This window comes from Manis javanica, chromosome 8 (assembly GCF_040802235.1).
Source record: "Manis javanica isolate MJ-LG chromosome 8, MJ_LKY, whole genome shotgun sequence".
Taxonomy (NCBI): domain Eukaryota; kingdom Metazoa; phylum Chordata; class Mammalia; order Pholidota; family Manidae; genus Manis; species Manis javanica.
This window is the reverse complement of record NC_133163.1, coordinates 101,297,908-101,318,004: the sequence shown is the minus strand read 5'-3', so window position 1 is coordinate 101,318,004 and position 20,097 is coordinate 101,297,908. Positions and strand designations below refer to the sequence as shown.

General features: G+C 33.6%; 1 protein-coding gene across 5 annotated transcripts in view; it reads left to right on the top strand.

Moving 5' to 3' along the window:
* The window catches only part of DMXL2 (Dmx like 2), a 160,828-nt gene that overhangs the window by 107,088 nt on the left and 33,643 nt on the right, over positions 1-20,097 (top strand). For 3 of the 5 annotated variants that reach the window (XM_037021032.2, XM_037021034.2, XM_073211855.1), the window contains exons 20-28: positions 2,902-3,071; positions 5,834-5,931; positions 6,367-6,532; positions 7,863-8,127; positions 11,055-12,106; positions 12,523-12,714; positions 14,326-14,402; positions 15,911-16,041; positions 17,859-18,107. In XM_037021032.2, coding sequence (XP_036876927.2) covers positions 2,902-3,071; positions 5,834-5,931; positions 6,367-6,532; positions 7,863-8,127; positions 11,055-12,106; positions 12,523-12,714; positions 14,326-14,402; positions 15,911-16,041; positions 17,859-18,107 — 2,400 coding nt within the window. The remainder of the gene's footprint in view (positions 1-2,901; positions 3,072-5,833; positions 5,932-6,366; positions 6,533-7,862; positions 8,128-11,054; positions 12,107-12,522; positions 12,715-14,325; positions 14,403-15,910; positions 16,042-17,858; positions 18,108-20,097) is intronic. The other 2 variants (XM_037021035.2, XM_037021033.2) reach the window with 1 other exon arrangement.

Here is a 20,097-nt window from a genome sequence, read left to right as displayed (position 1 = left end):
GTGCTGCAATAAACATAGGGGTGCATATGTCTCTTAGAATCTGTGATCCTGTTTGCTTAGGGTAAATTCCTAGGAGAGGAATTCCTGAGTCAAATGATATTTCTATTTTTAGTTTTTTGAGGAACCTCCATACTGCTTTCCACAATGGTTGAACTAATATACATTCCCACCAGCAGTGTAGGAGGGTTCCCCTTTCTCCACATCCTCGCCAACATTTGTTGTTTCTTGTTTTTTCGATGTTGGCCATCCTAACTGGTGTGAGGTGATATGTCATTGTGGTTTTAATTTGCATTTCTCTGAAGTGGAGCATCTTTTCATGTGCCTGTTGGCCATCTGAATTTCTTCTTTGGAGAAGTGTCTGTTCAGATCCTCTGCCCATTTTTTTAATTGGAGTATTTGCTTTTTGGGTGTTGAGGCATGTGACCTTCTTATATATTTTGGATGTCAACCCCTTATCAGATAGTCATTTATGAATATATTCTCCCATACTGTAGGATGCCTTTTTGATCTACTGATGGTGTCCTTTGCTGTACAGAAGACTTTTAGTTTGACGTTATCCCCCTGTTCATTTTTGCTATTGTTGTTTCCTTTGCCTGAGGAGATATATTCATGAAAAAGTTGCTCATGTTAATATACAAGAGTTTTGCCTGTGTTTTCTTTTAGTTTTATGGTTTCATGATTTACATTCAGGTCTTTGATCCATTTTGAGTTTACTTTTGTGTCTGGAGTTAGTAATATAGTTTCATTCTCTTATATGTAGCTGTCCAGTTTTGCCATCACTAGTTGTTGGAAGAGGCTGTCATTTCCCCATTGTATGTTCATGGCTCCTTATCATATATTAATTGGCCATATATGTGCAGGTTTATATCTGGGCTCTCTATTCTATACCATTGATCTATGGCTCTGTTCTGGTGCCAGTACCAAATTGTCTTGATTATTGTGTCTTTGTAGTAGAGCTTGAAGTTGAGGAGCATAATAACCCCCGCTTTATTCTTCCTTCTCAGGATTGCTTTGGCTATTTGAGGTCTTTTGTGGTTCCATATGAATTTTAGAACTGTTTGTTCTAGTTTGTTGAAGAATGCTGTCAGTATTTTGATAGGGATTGCACTGAATCTGTAGATTGCTTTAGGCAGGATGGCCATTTTGACAATATTAATTTTTCCTACCCAAGAGCACAGGATGTATTTCCATTTATTAGTGTCCTTTTTAATTTCTCTCAAGAGTGCCTTGTAGTTTTCAGGGTATAGGTTTTTCACTTCCTTGGTTAAGTTTATTCCTAGGTATTTTATTCTTTTTGATGCAATTGTAAATGGAGTTGTTTTCCTGATTTCTCTTTCTGCTAGTTCATTGTTAGTGTGTAGGAATGCAACAGATTTCTCTCTATTAATTTTGTATCCTGCAACTTTGCTGAGTTCAGATATGTACAATTTTTTAATGTACAGTATCATGTCATCTGCAAACAGTGACAGCTTAACTTTTTCCTTACCAATCTGGATGCCTTTTATTTCTTTGTGTTGTCTGATTGCTGTGGTTAGGACCTCCAGTACTATGTTGAATTAAAGCAGGGAGAGTGGGCATCCTTGTCTTGTTCCCTATCTTAGAGGAAAAGCTTTCAGCTTTTCACTGTTAAGTATGATGTTGGCTATGGGTTTGTCATATATGGCCTTTATTATGTTGAGGTACTTGCCCTCTATACCTATTTTATTGAGAGTTTTTATCATGAATGGGTGTTGAATTTTGTTGAATGCTTTTTCAGCATCTACGGAGATGATCATGTGATTTTTGTCCTTCTTTTTATTGATATAGTGGATGATGTTGATGGATTTTCAAATGTTGTCCCATCATTGCATCCCTGAGATGAATCCCACTTGATCATGGTGTATGATCTTCTTGATGTATTTTTGAATTTGGTTTGCTAATATTTTGTGGAGTGTTTTTGCATCTATATTCATCAGCAATATTGGTCTGTAGTTTTCTTTTTTTGCAGTGTCTTCGCCTGGTTTTGTTATTAGAATGACAGCTATTTAGCCTTGGGAGCACTTCCATCTAGAGCAGTCCCTTTAAAAATACTGTTTAGATGGTTTGTGGGAGGTAAATTCCCTCAACTCTTGCTTATCTGGGAATTGTTTAATCTATCCTTCAAATTTAAATGATAATCTAGCTGGGTAGAATTCTTGGTTCAAGGCCTTTCTGTGTCATTACATTGAATATATCATGCCACCTGATGGTGTCATTAAACTCATTTTCTTGCCTTTGAATACAGCCTAAATCCCTGCCTGTCTTCTACCAGGCAAGAAGAATTTACCATCAGTATTAGGCAGGTTTAAACTACTTTTAACAAACACACTAAAAGGTAGAGGAATGTGCTTCCTGACTATTACAGCCTGAAACTCTTAGGAAATCTAGCGCTTACTTGGAAGTGATATTTAGCTGCTTTGCCAGGGGGGTGAATGGAGCAGTTTTCAGTATTCAGGACTAAAGAATATGGTCCGCAACCAAGTCACATTGTGAATAATAACACTCAAGGACATTAGCCAAGGTACTTTGACTTGACCAAAGATTTCATTATTGATAAGTTTGAAGTGTGTATATAAGTATGGCTTGATACTCAGATACCTTTCTTTCCAGTGGCTAAGTCTTAGTGTCTGTATTTTTGTAAGGAAAATAAAATAGCATTATGTTTGGAGAAAAGATAGGGATTTTGATTGTGAGTATTTTGTCACTCATCTTATATTTAGACACTTATAGTTTAGAATCCTGAATAATGAAAGACTCCCTTGCATCCCTTTTTTTTCTGCTTGAAATTTTTCTAGAATTAATGAATACATGATTTTGTGGAAAATTGCTTTTGTTCTTTTTTGATAAAATTCTGAAGATTATTATTTTGTATTTCAAATTCAGGTGTGTCCACTTGCCATTTTGCCTGGGCTTTTCATTCTGAGGCTGAGGAAGAACTGATTAACATGATTCCAGCAATTCAGAGAGGGGACCCTCAGTGGTCTGAGTTAAGAGCTATGGGAATAGGTTGGTGGGTCAGGAATATTAACACTCTTCGAAGATGCATTGAAAAGGTAACTTTACTTCATTGGATATTAAAATTTAAAAAAAAAGTATTTTCTTAAAGGGTAAAATATTTTATTTTCCAGAAAACCTGTAGTGCAAAATTAATTTGTTCGTCTTGAGATCTTGAGAATTTTTTAGATAAAAATTTTTTGTAGATTCCAAAACTTGACCTTTATAAAATTTCCATGCAGTATATCAGTTGTCTTTTACCATATATACTGAGTTTATAGTATTTATGAAATCAGCTGAGGTGTGTTATAGTTTAAGAAAATATAAAATTCTAAATTTAGGAAATAAACTTAAATTCTTATCAGCTGTATGCATTATATAGGAAAATCATTCTTTTTATATTAAGGATCCTCTGCATGGCTAGTTTAATAAATAGCAAACTTCCTTTGCATACTTAAAATGTCATTTGATAAAAAGTTTTGATCTGTGTGCATTTGAAGAACATATTTGTGGCAGCAAATTAAACATGGTATACATTTATTGGGACAAGTTTTGGGGATAAATTTTCTGGTAGATTTTAGAAAAGTTTCTGTTAAGCCTTTAGAAAAAAGTTTGTCAGTGGAAGCTGTAAGTTCTTTCAGTACTGCAGAAACTCTATTACTGAGTACCTACTGTATGCCAGTTTTGGTGTTTGTTACTTTTCATAAATTATTTCATGTGAAATAATGTAACCTTCTACACTTTCCACCTGATGGAACTAAGACTCAGAGAGTTAAATAAAGTGTCCAAATTCCCTTCATTTATAAGTGTTAGATTTAGTTTGTGTCCTTTCTACTCTGTCAGGGTTAGGAAAGGAGAATTCTCATTCATGGTTTGCTTTTAGGAGTCCATTGACTTTCCTAGAATGCAGTTGATGATACTACATCTGTGAAGTATGAATTTAATTTCTCCCAAGAGGAATTTGTTCTTCTACAATGGTAGTACTCAAATTTTAAGGTTAGAGAATCACTGAAAAACTTATTTAAAATGCATGTCCTCCATTCCCACTCCCAGAGATTTTCATTTGGTAGCCACAGGGTGGTAGGGCTGTGGCATCATCATCTTTATTAGCATCATACGATTCTGGTGTTCATTGTCCTCAGATCACAGTTTGAAATGTGAATATAAAAGGGTCATTTTTCTGCTACATGTAATGCAGCCAATAAGATATCAGCAATTCTTTTCTCAAAATAGACACAAATGTAAGAAGGAATTTTTTCTCCTACAGCTAGCAAGTGTAGTTTTTCATGTGTAGGGAAAGTTAATTGTTATATATCATGTAAATAACATAGTAGCTACATTAAATTTTTTATCCCAAAGCAGTAGGAAAAAAGAGGACATATTTTACCTAAAATGTTTCAGATGTTGCCTAGAAAGATCTCTTTAATTTCTTGCCAACAAAGGGTGTCATTACAATTGAGAATTTCTGATACCTATATTTATTTCCACAAATAATTTATCTCTTTAAATTAAATCGAAGGGACATGTAATTTCTGTGCCTTGAGATACGTATTATAAATCCTTAGCTGAAGATGAATAAAAATTCTTCAGAGGTTACTAAACATTGAAATACTAAGATAAATGATTGGAGGCAGAGAAAATACTATAAAGGGAAAATAAATAAAAGTGTATTAAGAGTAAGGCATTTTTGTGATAAAATTTTAGTTATTTTCCCCCTTGTCTTCCATGCCTAGTGGCTTCCTGCTTAACCATCAGTACATGTGAACTAATAAAACATCCAGTATTTTTTATTTCTATGGCTCTTAGCTTACTGATTTTGTAGAGGTGATCTCAGTATCTTTGAGAAATATGGTATTAGTCTGTATTAGTGTTGTGTTCAAAACAGTATGATTAAATACAATGTTACTGGCTAATGATTTTAAACAAACTGTTGATTAACTGTATAAATTCAGCTTTGGTTATTTGGCTCAAAGGAGGTTATTATTTGGAAATTTTGTGTTCATAGAGACTTTTTCTCATGGAATTTCTAAGAATTAAAATTTGTAAATGCCTTAAAATAATGGAGGTTTAGCCTTCTGTATTTTAATTACATGCCAGAAAGAATATGTCAGTCCTTCAGAATTATCAAAGTTTGAGTGAGAAATAACAGAAAAATATGTTTTCTAAGAAGAAAAAAACTAGAACACTTATTTTTGTATTTTTATAATGTTTTAAATGTGTATCAATATTTATTCACAGATGTCTATATCAAAATTAGTTGAAAGAGCTTCTTCAAATTGTGAAATCATATACCACATATACCATAGAAGTTAGCATTTTAACTTTTATAAAATATTGAATGTAGTTTGTTTAATTTTCAAGAAAAATATCAAATCTGTTGAATATTCTGCCTTCTTTTATGTTTCCTCTTAGTTTTATTACTTGGACTCTAATCCCTTTTCTATCCCTTACTGTGTGACCTTAGGCAGTTCACTTAATCTCTCTGTGTCTCAGTCACCTCATATGTAAAATGGGAATAATAATAGTACCTCATGGATTGCAGTGATTCAAATAAGATAAATGAAAGGTACTTAGACTGGTGCCTGGTACTTGGTAAGTAATCAATAAATGCTAGTGACTATTATTACTTTTATTATAATTACTAGCATGCAAATGGTTGTCTCTAGGAGCATTTATTATAAATTACTGGAGATTGTGGAATAAAACCAACTTTTGCCATCTCCATAGTTCTGTCAGCTATGGAATTAACAACATTAATTGTTGATTAACTGGTTGTAATTCTTTTATCAAATAGTTAATTTAACTTAGTATTATCATTTAGGTTGCCAAAGCCTCTTTTCAAAGAAACAATGATGCCTTGGATGCTGCATTGTTCTACCTTTCGATGAAGAAGAAAGCAGTAGTGTGGGGTCTGTTTAGGTAAATTGCCTCAACACTTAACATGATTTAATGGAATGAAGATTGTGCTGTGAGTCTGAAACCTGATACGTTTAAAACTATTTCAATAGATGAACTTGATCAGATCAGCTTACTTCTTTGTGCCCTCATTCCTTTATCTGCAAAAAATAGGTACAATATCGATTGTGCCTGAACCTAAAGAATGGGATATTGTGAAAAAAAAGTTACAACAGCACTTTGGAAAGTAAAAAATGCTCTTGTTTCCTATTTATATGTATGTAAGGTATTTTGAGCTTTTCTTATTAGAAAAGGTGAAGAGAAGCTAGATAACAAAAACCTATTAGTTCTTCTTTTAGATGGATGTTGGAAGTTATTTTCTATTTTCACATATTCTATAAAAGATTCAAGATATTTTAGGTTTGACTTAACTACTGATGTTTGTGCTCTGGTTTCCAGGTCACAGCATGATGAAAAAATGACCACTTTTTTCAGCCACAACTTTAATGAAGATCGATGGCGGAAAGCTGCTTTGAAAAATGCTTTCTCTTTACTGGGAAAACAGCGCTTTGAACAATCTGCTGCTTTTTTCTTGTTAGCTGGTTCATTGAAAGATGCCATAGAGGTATAAATAAGAAAACATGCTATGAAATACTTTTAAGAGATTGAAAACACACAAAGGTTGTAGAGAAGATTGTAATATTTTGTCATATGTTTGTAAGGGAATAACTACAGATTTACTGAACAGTGGCACTGTGATAATTGAAATGATAAATAAATTCAAGTGAAAAACATAAATGAAAAATTTTATACGGGGGATATTCCATTTCATGATAAATATATTTCAAGTATAAATGTATTAAAAATGATAGAAAATGGTTTATGAATATTTTCTTCCTGGCTGTCTTGTGATTCTGGACTATTTAATGAAGTATATAGAGATCACAATCTCACTTTGTTGTAGAGAGGCAGATACTTTGAGTTCTTTTCCTTCTAAATGAAATTCATAAATAAACTGAAATTGCATTTTGTACTGTTTTGCAATGTCTTAGATATTAGAAAATGAATGAAGAGGAAAACTGAGTTTTTTGATATGTAACTGACAGCTGATTAAGAAACTAATTGCAACTGTTTCTGTTTATTTATGAGATCCTTCTCTTAGGGCGGCACTTATTTTCATTATGAACAATCCAAACAAGGTGAAGGAAAACTAGAATTGCAAATGATACATGATAGAGGAAATGGGAAAGATTAAACAAACTGGAAGTCCTTTACATTTTGAACTTAGTCATAGTTTCACAATTTTCTCAGGTGTATGACTTTTTTTTTTGAAATTAGCAAATATTTATAATTATGAGATGGGAAGTCCAGCCTAGAAGACACTCAGGTGAAGAAGAGAAATATTAATTTACTGAGAGATGCTCATATTGCCTGAATGACCTCAAATTCTTAAGATGAGTAGTTACATTAGAATATAAATTCACAGAGCATAAAAATAGAATATGTGGCTTTATTTCATAAGTTATTATCTATGTAAATAAAAGGCTCTTTTATGCTAGTAATTATGTTTACAGTGTATGGAAATATATTTGGAAATAAGAGGAACTGGTGTATATGAATTTAAATATCATAAGTGATATTTAATTTAAAAATTAATGTTATTAACTTAAATTGACCTAAGTTTGAGATGATGTTGATATTCTTTGTTTATGCTTACTTTACAAATATATTTCTAGGCTAGAAGTTATTGAGTTCTAGTTTCTTACTTTTCTTCTTGCTGTTACTTGATCTCTGATGAAGCAGTCATTTAACTACCCCTCATTGTCTCAACCTTTGGGCCTCTTCCCTCCACTATTAGAATATAAATGGTAGATAATTTCAGGATATCGATGGGATATTTCATATGTCTAAATACTTATCATTAAATAAGAAGTTCTTAATATTTCAATTTGCAGGTATGTCTTGAAAAAATGGAAGATACTCAGTTAGCCATGGTTATTGCCCGTTTATATGAATCTGAAATTGAGACCTCATCCACTTATATATCCATCCTAAATGAGAAGATATTGGGTTGCCAAAAAGATGGCTCAGGATTTGATTGCAAAAGATTACATCCTGATCCTTTTCTGCGTAGTCTTGCGTATTGGGTAATGAAAGATTATACCCGAGCCTTGGACACGTTATTGGAACAAACACCAAAGGAGGATGATGAGTATCAAGGTAGGGCATTTGTAGGGTTCTCTTTTTCTTTTTTAAAAGAAGACAGTTTCTGAGCTAATGTTCACTTAGATTAAAGATGTAAAACCTAAGAGTAATCATTACCAGATTGACTTTTCAATTTTGAGAAATTATCATCAAGATTTCTTATGTGGCTAGAGGATTAGTCACAAGTGAATCTAACGTTATGTTATAATGTGAGTGGTACACGTTTTTACTTGCATAGTTATCTATTGGGATATATAAGATAAGATTACCATACTATTCTGATTTCATTTTAGACTGAAGCATACAGAATATTTCCGTGTTATACAGTTCTTTCCATATAATCATATAGCCAGTATTTTTTAAAGTAGAAATTTTAGGTATTATTGGTTTAGTGCCTGGGTCTGGAAAAACTGATCTTGTATCGTAAGCTTTCTTTACTCTTAGTTGTCCCAAATAATTTTTAAAAATTTAAAGCACCTGGAGAGTATTTATCAGCATTGTTTGTAATAATTTAAAAACATGGAACATTTTAAATATTCATCAATAAAATAAGTTAATTAAAATATATCCATACTATAGAAGTGTGCCATTAAAAAATGAGGTAGATTGATTTGTTAATATGTGCTGTATTGCTAAGTGAAAAAAGTAAGATGCAGAACAATGTGATTTTATATATGTATGTCACACATACGCACACACACAACATACAACATACATTTTTGTCTCTCCCTTTCCCATTTCTGTTTTCTGGAATAAATCACAAGAAACTAAATACTAGTCCCTCATTACTTTTTGGGAATAGAAGTGAGGACATAAAAGCTTTTAATTTTTGGTTTGTACTTTCCATAGTTATAATTTTCTAGCCCACATTTTGTCACTATTTTTAATACTAAAAGCTTCCTGAGTCACCCAGGTAATTTTAATAAAATGCACATTTTTATAGAAGGAATGTTCTGTTTTTTTCTTAATGTTTCCATGTTAATTTTTAAAAACTTGTTATTGTGGAAAGTCTCAACTGTATATAAAAGAGTGAATGATATAAAGAAGGTCTGTGAGCCCATCACCCAGCTTCAGTAGTGATCAACCTAATGTATGCCCATCCTTTTTACTCACCCCCCGACTCCCAACATAGATTTACTTTCAAGTAAATTGCAATGTATTGTTTTTTCTATAAATATTTCAACATGCATCTCTAAAAAAATAAGGACTCTTACAAAAAAACAGCATGTATCATTGTAATAGGATTTTATCAATAATCATCAGATACACAGTGTTCAAATTTCCCTGTTTGTCTCATAAAATCTTACTCTAAAGTTAAGTTATATAACTAGCCAAATGAGGCCTATATGTTGTGAGATTGGTTGCAGTGTCTTTTATGTCTACTTTAATCTATGGTTTTTCCTCCTTCCTTTTTTCTCCTTGCAATTTATTTGTTAAAGTCAGGTGGTTTATCCCGCAGTTTCTCACTTTTTGGGTTTTTTTGGTTGTTCCCCTTTTTGTCATTTCATGTGTGTTTTTTTCCCCCATATTCTCAGTATTTCTTGTAAATTAATAATTCATATTCTAGAGGCTTTTATCAGATTTTTGGTAGAAATAGTTCATGGGTGCTGTGGAGTACTTCTATCAGGGAACTTAAAGCATTGGCTTTTGTTTTTTGTTACAATACCAGCTACCAATGATCATTGCCTAGATCCTTTCTTTCTATTTATAAAACGATGATATTCTAATACTGTCATTGTGTCCTTCCCTTATGAGCTGGACTAATTTTCTGGAGTGTAGTCTCCCTTGGCCAGGGAGATTACTGCTTTGAATACTGTGAAGTCCAGTAGTATGTGTAGTGAAGGGAACATACATGTTTGATTCTTTCTATTTATTTACCAGTTTACAAAATAACAACTTGGTTCAATAGCATCTTACAAAGGTTACCCATTAGCTTTTGTTTTAAAAAGTTATTTGAACTCATAGGTTTAGACAGATTCATTTAATCCATTTGCAGTTTATTGGCATGGAGGCTCAGATTATCCCATCTTTAACCAGTGGGAACCTCTTCAACTTCTTGAATCCTTTTGACGCTATTCCCTGGCAAAATCTTTCAGGCTCATCTTGTACATTTCCTGCCCCATAGAATCTGGAAATGGCCATTCCTCCAAAGAATCCTGGTTCCCTTTAGTGGTAAATAACATTTAGAGACCACAGCCTGGGCATAGAGATCCTCATTGCTCCTGGCTTGATCAGTGAATGGAATTATGGTTATTTCAGTGAATGGAATTATGAAGAAAAAAATTTTTTAACTGAGAATTCATGAATTCACACTGAAATCTCTATTTCAAATATAATTTATGGGGTTCTTAGATTTCACATTTGTGTCATAATGAAAAGCTTGAATTCTCATGTCATTAATGGCATTAATGACTATATGAATATAGTAGTTTCAGAATGTTTTTTCAGAATAATATTTTTTCATAACAACATGATAACTGAAAACAGTTTAAGCTTTTTTTTTTTAGTAGTTATTTTTGTTTTTATTATATTCCACTAAGGATATACAGTCAAATCATTTATTTTAAATTTACTTTATAGTTCCTCTTTATGTGGTTATGCTGTGAACTGGATACACAGAATCATTTATTTAATTTTGCTTTTTGTGATTTAAAAAAAAATTTAGTTGTGTTTTAAAATTATATAAAGTGTTAACATGGTTTTGAAATAAAATATATAAAAACCAAGAGAAATCAACTTCTTTCCTGACCTCTCTACCGTATTCTTCCCTCCCTTTTTTAGGAAACCAAATAAAAATAAAAATCATGTGTTTTTACTTCCATTTAAAAAGTATAAGCAATATTTCAGTATCCTTTATTTTGAGGCAATACTGACATTTTATTCTTTTGTAATGTAATTACAAATTAACAACATTCTTGATTGTATCTGTTTGATGTCTGTAGTTATCATCAAGTCTTGTAACCCAATGGTGTTTAGTTTCTACAACTACCTTCGAACTCATCCTTTGCTTATTCGAAGAAACCTTGCATCTCCTGAAGGAACTTTGGCAACATTAGGCCTCAAAACTGAAAAAAACTTTGTTGATAAAATTAACCTTATAGAAAGAAAATTATTCTTTACCACAGCAAATGCTCATTTTAAAGTTGGATGCCCTGTTTTAGCCTTGGAGGTGCTCTCCAAAATTCCAAAAGTTACCAAAATATCTGCCTTACCTGTAAGAAAAGATCAGCCTGACTTCATTTTTAAAAAGATGGGTGATGTACCTTCAGAATCAGAAACTCTGAGTGATGGCATTGCTTGGTCATCACAGTTTGACTGGAGTCAGCCAATAGTAAAAGTCGATGAGGAACCTCTCAATCTTGACTGGGGTGAAGAGCATGATAGTGCCTTAGAAGAAGAGGAAGAAGATGCTGTTGGTTTAACAATGAAGAGTACAGATGTTAGGGAAAAAGATAGACTAGATCAGAAAGCCTCAGACCCTAATGTGTTATTGACTCCTCAGGAAGAGGAGTTTCTTGAAGGAGATACTGAAGTTGATGTGATTGCTGAACAACTGAAATTCAGGGCGTGTTTAAAGATCCTTATGACTGAACTACGAACACTGGCTACAGGTTATGAAGTAGATGGAGGAAAACTCAGATTTCAACTCTATAACTGGCTTGAAAAGGAAATTGCTGCCTTGCATGAGATATGTAATCATGAATCAGTTATTAAAGAATATGTTAGTAAAACATGTGCCAAAGTAGAGGGTGATCTTCTGGGCCGTGAAGAAATGGTGGGCAAACCAGATATTGGTTCCTATGAACGCCACCAAATAGAAAGACGGAGATTGCAGGCTAAACGAGAGCACGCAGAAACACGAAAGTTGTGGTTGCAGAAAAATCAAGATCTCCTCAGAGTGTTTCTTAGTTATTGTAGCCTTCATGGGGCTCAAGGTGGTGGACTGGCTTCAGTAAGGATGGAGCTCAAATTTTTGCTACAAGAATCACAGCAGGTATGAACTTCACTTCTATTTTCAGTCTTGGTTATTTTAATAATTTCTGTACCTCTTCCAGTTACAGGTACACTCTTTTTACTAATTAATCTATATATGTTCAGCACCTCTCTTGTTAGAAGGCAGATACTTACCTTGTGCATGGGTGTTTTTAGACTAAAGCTGTGGTAATTAGGAGTAGGTATAAAATGTTGAGGCCACAGCTGTGTCATGCTCACCTTTGTATCTTCTGCATCTGGCAGAGTACCTGGTACAGAGTGGATGCTCAGTACATTTTTGTAGAGTGTGTGAATAAGTTCATGAATTGCATTTATTTATTCATGTTTATCGTGAGTATTTTTATCATATAGTTAGTAATTGTTTTTTTCTCCTTCATTTTGACTACTTGAAAAAAACCAATCCACTGTCACCCACAGGAAACCACAGTGAAGCAGCTGCAGTCCCCACTGCCCTTGCCTACCACTCTGCCTCTGCTTTCAGCAAGTATTGCTTCGACAAAAACAGTCATAGCTAATCCTGTATTGTACTTGAATAATCACATCCACGATATACTTTATACTATTGTTCAGATGAAAACACCACCTCATCCCAGTATTGGAGATGTGAAGGTAATGTAAAGTTTATGAGCGTTTGATATTGTGCACAATGTGAAGGTAAACAGGCTATACATGTATTCCAGTCTGTATTTAGAGGAAGTATTTTGAAGTGCTCGTATGTGCTGCCTTCTCAGTCCTGATCAGGTCAAGGCTATTTGTCTAATGAATTTAATTTGAAAGTAAGCATCCTTCTTACTCCTGAAAAAAATAATTGTCTTCCTTTAAGACAGACAAGTCTATTTTTGGATATAAAATTAAGTTTCTAGACAGTATTCTTGACACTTAATATTCCTTTGGATCATCCATTCCCCTTAAATGAACCATTAAATTGGAAATATTTATGACTATTTGCTTACATGCCAAGATGTTACAAAAATATAAGTTTAGGGAGTATCTTTCAGAGAACCATGATTGTTAAATAGTCCAGAAAAAGTATCCTTGTTACTGTTTTCCTGATATTTGTGTTTGTTGGAGGCTGTGCAGTAGTTAGGGGCAAAGTTTCAGCAGAGTAACCCCAAATAAAATCTATGCCCTGTGCTGAAAACTTAAAAATGGGTAGATTCTAAGAAACACTAGGGAACTTGGCAGTATCCGGAGAGCTGCCTAGACTCCTGCTCTGCTGGCACAAGTGTGTTTGTGCTATGCTTTTTTAATTCCAGTGGCTGATGTTATTTCAGGTCCTGAACATTTTTATTTTGTATTTCTTTTGTTTGAAAGGCGCAGTCAAAGATACTACCAGAGGGTAGTACATTCTTCTGGAAGGACTCCAGATTTACTAGTCACATCTACCTATCAGAGACTTCTGCTCCATAACATGAATTAATCTGTATCAGCATTTTTATCAGAGATTATGTAAATTATTGTTAGGTAAATTGGACATATAGAAAAGGCATTAAATGCATATAAATTCTAAGTAAACATTTCCATTTCCAGTTTCTAGAAATTTGGGTAAGGCATTCAAAGAGTATGAAACTATTCCTGAGATCCCTTCAAAGCTTAAAATTTTGAGTCTGAAAATATAGATTCATTATGGCATTTAGGGTGTGGTTTTTATATTATGTTGATAATTTTTAAACTTCCTAAATTTAAAATTCTGAGACCACACATTATTCATAAGTACTAAGTAAATTACTTGCTTTTTAAAAAATCAGCCATTTCACACTGTGATTGATGTATTTTCTAAATATTTAATTCATTATTTTGAAAAGATCAAATGTTTTCTTCAAGGGGAATTTCATATGGTAAGTTTAAATAAAAGCTCTGAAAATTCTGTGCTTATTTTGGTCCTGCTTTTTTTCCCTCAAATATTACTATTTAAGCTAATCATTAACAGGCTGGGATAGACCCAGTAATAAGAAAATTGGCCCTTTGCTCAGGGCCTGGTTAATGGCAGGCTCACAGTAAGTATTTGATGAAGATGTGTCTGAATTAGTTTTGTTGTGGTCCTGCATATTAAATTAGCTGAGTGTTTTTTGACATTTTAAAGTAGAGTTAGTGGTCACATATTGGATCTAACCTTATTTGTGATATTGCTAGAATCTGGAGTATTTTCTGATCTCTTAAGATATTGCTATTGTATAGAAATGCTAGTATAACATATAATTGTGGCTGTTTTGATTTTAGGTGCACACACTTCACTCATTGGCAGCATCACTTTCTGCATCAATTTACCAAGCATTATGTGACAGTCACAGCTACAGGTAAAACAAACAAAACAGGTACCCAAAATAGTATTAATACAGCAAAGACACTAAACTGTTACAGAGTTATATTAAGGTTCTGTTTCCTAGAGATTGAAAAATCCTCAGCTATGACTATTATATATACTTAATAGGTGACAGGGAATAAGAAATAGCTGTTTAGATTAGCTTCCACCTAGTAACAACAGAGACTTATGGAAAATGACAGATAGTAAATGGAAATAATCATCATTGTCATCTTTTTTGTTTTCAAGAAAAGAAGTGTTCATTATCCATTTCACATTTTTTCTTTCCCCTGAGGAACTGTTCCTTTTCACATTGGATTAGCTTCTTTTGTTTAACTGGTTTTCAGTTGAAAGAGGAAATACTTTTGAAAAATGAAAAAGTATACCCCTAATATTGAGTCACTAAAGTCGATTTTACTTAGGCATTTACCTATAATATAAAAGTCCTTGGAAGTGATATCAATTAGAAGTAATGTTTGAATTTTTCTAAATGTCAAATTGCCCTTATCAGTGTGTACTTTTCTTTTTAATGACTAGGACAGTATACTTACTAGCAGTAGGAAGTTGAATCACTTGGGAAGATGACCCAGATTTAAGTGAATTATATTAATAAATGAAAAGTTTGTAATGTAAATAGAATCACATTAAATTTATATTTAGCATATGTCTAGATTATTTTTCTTGTAAATTTAGAAGCGCTTTTGTGAGATTAGATATTACATAAGGAATTACTCCCTCAAAATGGCCCGTTGTTCAATTTTAGCTTAATAAAGCCATACATAGGTAAGTAACTCCAAAGACTTAGATGTGTAAATAAGGGAAAAAGAGATAGTTGACTGTGGTCATCTTAGTGATCAAAGATGACTTTTTTGATATCAGCCACTGTTTAAAATGGTACCAATGAGAATTGAAATAGTTTTTTTTTTTACTGTGCATTTTCTAGTCCTTAGTCTGTGATTTACTCTTAGGGGAATCAACTTTTCTTAATGCTTTTGTATTTTCTCCAATATTGAACAAAGGGAAGTAAGTATTTAGGTACATTAGGCTTTAGGATTAGGTATTTCTAAAATGTGATTCTCTAGATTTCAGTTCATATTTTAATTCAGAGCTAAGCTTGTACAGAGCTAAGAAGTGCAACAAAACCTTTGTCTAATATATCCTAGTACCAACATTAGTCTCCTTACCTCAGATTTTTTAAAAAATAAAAATGGGTGAATATAGAAAAGATGTAAACATATTAAATGCATCTGGAAAAGATTTTAAAAGGCTAAATGTCATGTGCACAACAGAGTAAAATTTGGTAGTTTGATATTTTATTTTAAAAACTGTCAATAAAGATTTATGACTAATTTCAAGAACTTTTTAAAATAAATTCTTATTAGAATAGTAAACTCAGTTTTAAGAGTTTTATTTTATTGTAATCATATAAAATAAACATGTATAAAGTGCAGTTGCATGTTACCTCTGTTAAGACGACACATAAATGAACCTTGCTTGTGTTAGCAGTCAGACGGAAGGAAACCAGTTCACAGGAATGGCTTACCAAGGACTTCTTTTAAGTGACCGTCGAAGGCTGCGGACGGAAAGCATTGAAGAACACGCAACACCAAATTCTTCTCCTGCTCAGTGGCCTGGTGAGAACTTAAGTTTTTGCTGGTTTTTTTTTTAATCTTCTATTTGGCAATTCCTTTTTAAAAAGCTACTAACTGATTCCTGATTGTTATTCTTTGTGGATTTGGTGAATAGTTTCTTATTTGTTTTTGGTGTTGCTTTCTGCCTTGGATTAAGAATTCTTAGCTGCTGTAATGTCTGAAGACTCAGAAAGTTAAGACTTCAAAAACCAGCTGTGTTGCTCAACATAAAAAAGCAAGGTTAATATCCTTCAGAAGGGTGAGCACATCACCTTACTTATCCTCAGAAATTCTGAATTCGAGTCTTTGCAGTATCAGAGAGCTATTTTCTTAGCTGTATCAAAGAAAACAGTTACTCTCAAGAGTGTGAGTTTAGGTACTTGGGTAGGAGTGGCCACTCTATGGCACCAAGGTCATGCTGTCTGCCATTCCTTCTTCCTCTTGTTAGCTTTCTCACTCTCCACACCTTCTCCACTCTCTTTCAACACACTTACCTAGTCGGATGTGGCATTTAATTTTTTCTCTACTTGCTTTATAACTCTGAGTTTACATGTCAATGATTATTGTGAAGAGTGACAGTAGGAAGAAGTGACAGTGTCAGTGTGTGGATTTAAAATTAATTTATGCATGCTTCTAGAAATACATTTCTGTTTTAGCTTTTTATTGAGATAATTTCAGACTTGAAAGAGTTGGAAAAATAGTATGAAGAATTTTTGTATAATCTTCACTCTCATACCCCCTAATGTTAACATTTACCATATTTGCTTTATCATTCATTCCTTCTCTTTCTCCCACTCAGTTACCTAATGTATATGTATATATATGTATTTCTGAAATATTTGGAGAGTAATGTCCAAATGTCAATGAAGTTTTATATCTAAACATATTAGTGTCTTTCATAAAAAGGCATTCTTTTACATAACCATAGCACAATTATCAAATTCAGCATCTTAACATCATTATAACTTTCTTCTAATCTGTCTTTTAAAATCTCACCAGCCGTCCCACAAATATATTCCACATAACATTTAGTTACAGTGTTTCAGTTGTCTCCTCCATATGGAGTAGTTCTCATTCTTTCCTTGTCTCTCATGACTTTGACATTTTTGAGGAGTATTAGCCCTTATTTTTCAGAAATTCTCTCAATTTGGGTTATTCTGATGTTTTCTTAGTTTAGAATAACTTTCTTGGGTTATTCTGATCTTTTATTAGATTCAGGTTATATATTTTTGGCAGAGATATCACCCAAGAGATACTGTGCCCTTCTCAGTACAAAATTTCTAGAGGCGTATGACATCAGTTGGTCCCATTACTAGTAACGTTAACTTTGATCATTTCATAAGGGAGTTTTTGCCAGATTTTTTCCTTTGTAAAATTACCATTTCTTTTTCCTTGGCAATTACTATCATTTGAAGAGATAGTTTGTGACTGTGAAAAAGATACTTTTACCCACTAATTTCAGCATCCAGTGATGAGACTTGCCCGAATCAGATATTGCTGTGAGGGTTACTAAGATGGTGACTTTCCAATTCTATCAGTCCTTCTATTTATAAGTGGAAATTGAACTGTAAGGAAGAGCTATCTCCTCTCCCCTTTTTATTTATTTATTCACTCATCTATTACATCAATATAGATTAATGGACTCATTTTATTTTATAGGTTATATTCATTCCTATCATTTATTTTGTTGCTCAAATTATGGATATATATATTTTTTGTATAATATAGACATATAATTTTGGTTAAATTGGAAATGTGGGTGATTTTTCTTCTGGAGCTTTGTGCTGATACACTTCTTATGATATCATATGTCCTTACAGGTGTGAGCTCACTTATCAGTCTCTTGAGCTCAGCCCAAGATGAAGACCAGCCCAAACTGAACTTTCTGCTGTGCGAAGCTGTTGTTGCTGTTTACTTGAGTTTATTGATACATGCGCTCGCCACAAACTCCTCCAGTGAATTGTTTCGGCTTGCAGCCCACCCATTAAATAATCGAATGTGGGCTGCTGTTTTTGGAGGGGGTGTGAAACTTGTTGTAAAACCTCAAAAACAATCAGAAAACATTTCAGGTAAGATGAATTTAATGCCAGTAAATAAATGTAAATAATTTCCTGTGTTAGGGTAAAGATTTTTTACCCTAACACAGGAAATTACTTACATTTAAATGTAATTTGAATATTTAAAAAATTTTTATTTTGAAAATCAGTGATTTTAAAGTATTACCAGTCTTGTTAGGATAGTAAGTAACTAAACTCATGTTTAGAATAAAAAATACAGTTTCACTGTAACATGTTTTGGTAAATCAGAGCAAATTTGAGGGGGATAAAAAACAAATAGAGGAAAGGTAAAGTAAAGGTAAGTGAGGAGGTAATGTTAAGGAATGAGGGCATGGAAGAAGGATAGCTTTAAATAAATCCTCATAATATTTACAGAGCATACCAGCAATTGGCTTCAGGTTGTAGTTATGTACAAGATAGTTTCAATCATGCTCATATTTAAAATTCCATCTCGTATGTGTGTATTCTTCCCTTTTGAACTAGAATATGTTTTTCATTCCACCTTTTAAGATAGTAGGATATGGTGAGATGTAGACTCATGCCATAGGAAAGGTTTCCATTTTTGTGCTGAAACATAGAAATTATCTTAACTTATCCTTAGAAATGGTCACATTTCAGATGGGGAAGAAGTGCACAATGAGTGTAAATAGCACAGGTTCTAAGCTGTGTTCTTACTGCCCAAGATTGAATTAAACAGTTAGGTTCCTATATAGTCAAAGTAAGGGAGGAGATATTACCAACTCCCATTGCTTCTTCTCCCATTATATGTGGATCTTAATCTTTATCTTCCTACCTAGTTGTAGTCTACTTTAAATTTAAAACTTTCCCCTCCAAATCACTTCTTTCTCTTCCTGAATTTTCTGTTACTTTTTCATGATAATTCATTCATCAAATCATCCATGCTTAAAACCCCTGAGTAAACATTTGTGTTTACACTCACTTAACACCTATTGTATGCTAGGCCATGTTCTAGGCTTTGGGAACATGGGAGTGAATAAAACAGATAAATCCTTTACCTTTATGAAGCTTACATCTATTGGAGGTAAACACACAATAAACAAATTAACAAAAAGAATAATAATTCAGGTATGAGAAGAACTATGACAGAAATAAAGCAGAGTTAGTGGAGAGTGATGACGGGATGGGTACAGTTAGGATGGTCAGAAGTCTGGGATCGCACCATGCAGATATCTGGGGCCAGAGTATTCTGGGTAGATGGAGCAGTGACTGCAAAGGTCATGAGATACAGGCCTGAGGAGGCCAGAAAAGCTGTCATGCACCAAGGGTGTGCAGTTAGAGATGAGGCAAGAAAAGTAGCTGGGGGTGGGGTTTTTAGGGTTTTGTAGACCATGGTAATGGGATTTCATTGTTGTTCTAAAGTAAACTAGGAAGCTACTGGAAGGTTTTAAGCAGAGGAGTCACATAATCTGAGTTAGGTTTTCAAAACACCCACTTTAGCTGCTATGTAGGGAATAGACTGCAAGAAGAATGAAAGTAGGGAGCCCATGTGGGAGGCTGTTGTAGTCACTTAATAATGGCGGGTCACCATCAGGAATGAACAGAGAGACAAAATGCTGTGCAGCCATTCAACAGAGTGTTACTCAGCCATGAAGAGGAATGAAGTACTAATACATGCAACAAACGGCATGGACCTCAAAAATACTATGCTAAGTGAAAGAAGCCAGACACAAAAGGCCACACACACTGTATGATTCCATTTATATGGAATATCCGGGATAGGTAAATCATGGAGACAGAAAGCAGGATTGGTGGTTCTAGGGGCTGGGATGAGGAAGGTGTGGGGAGTGACTACTTAATGGGTATGGGTTTTCATTTAGGGTGATGAGAATACTTTGGAACTAGATAGAGATGGTGCTTGTGCAACAGTGTGGATGTACTAAATGCCACTGAATGAGACACTTTAAAATCTTTAACTGTGCATAAATTTTACATTAATTTAAAAAAAGATAACATGGCTTAGCCTACGGGGGTAGTCATGAAG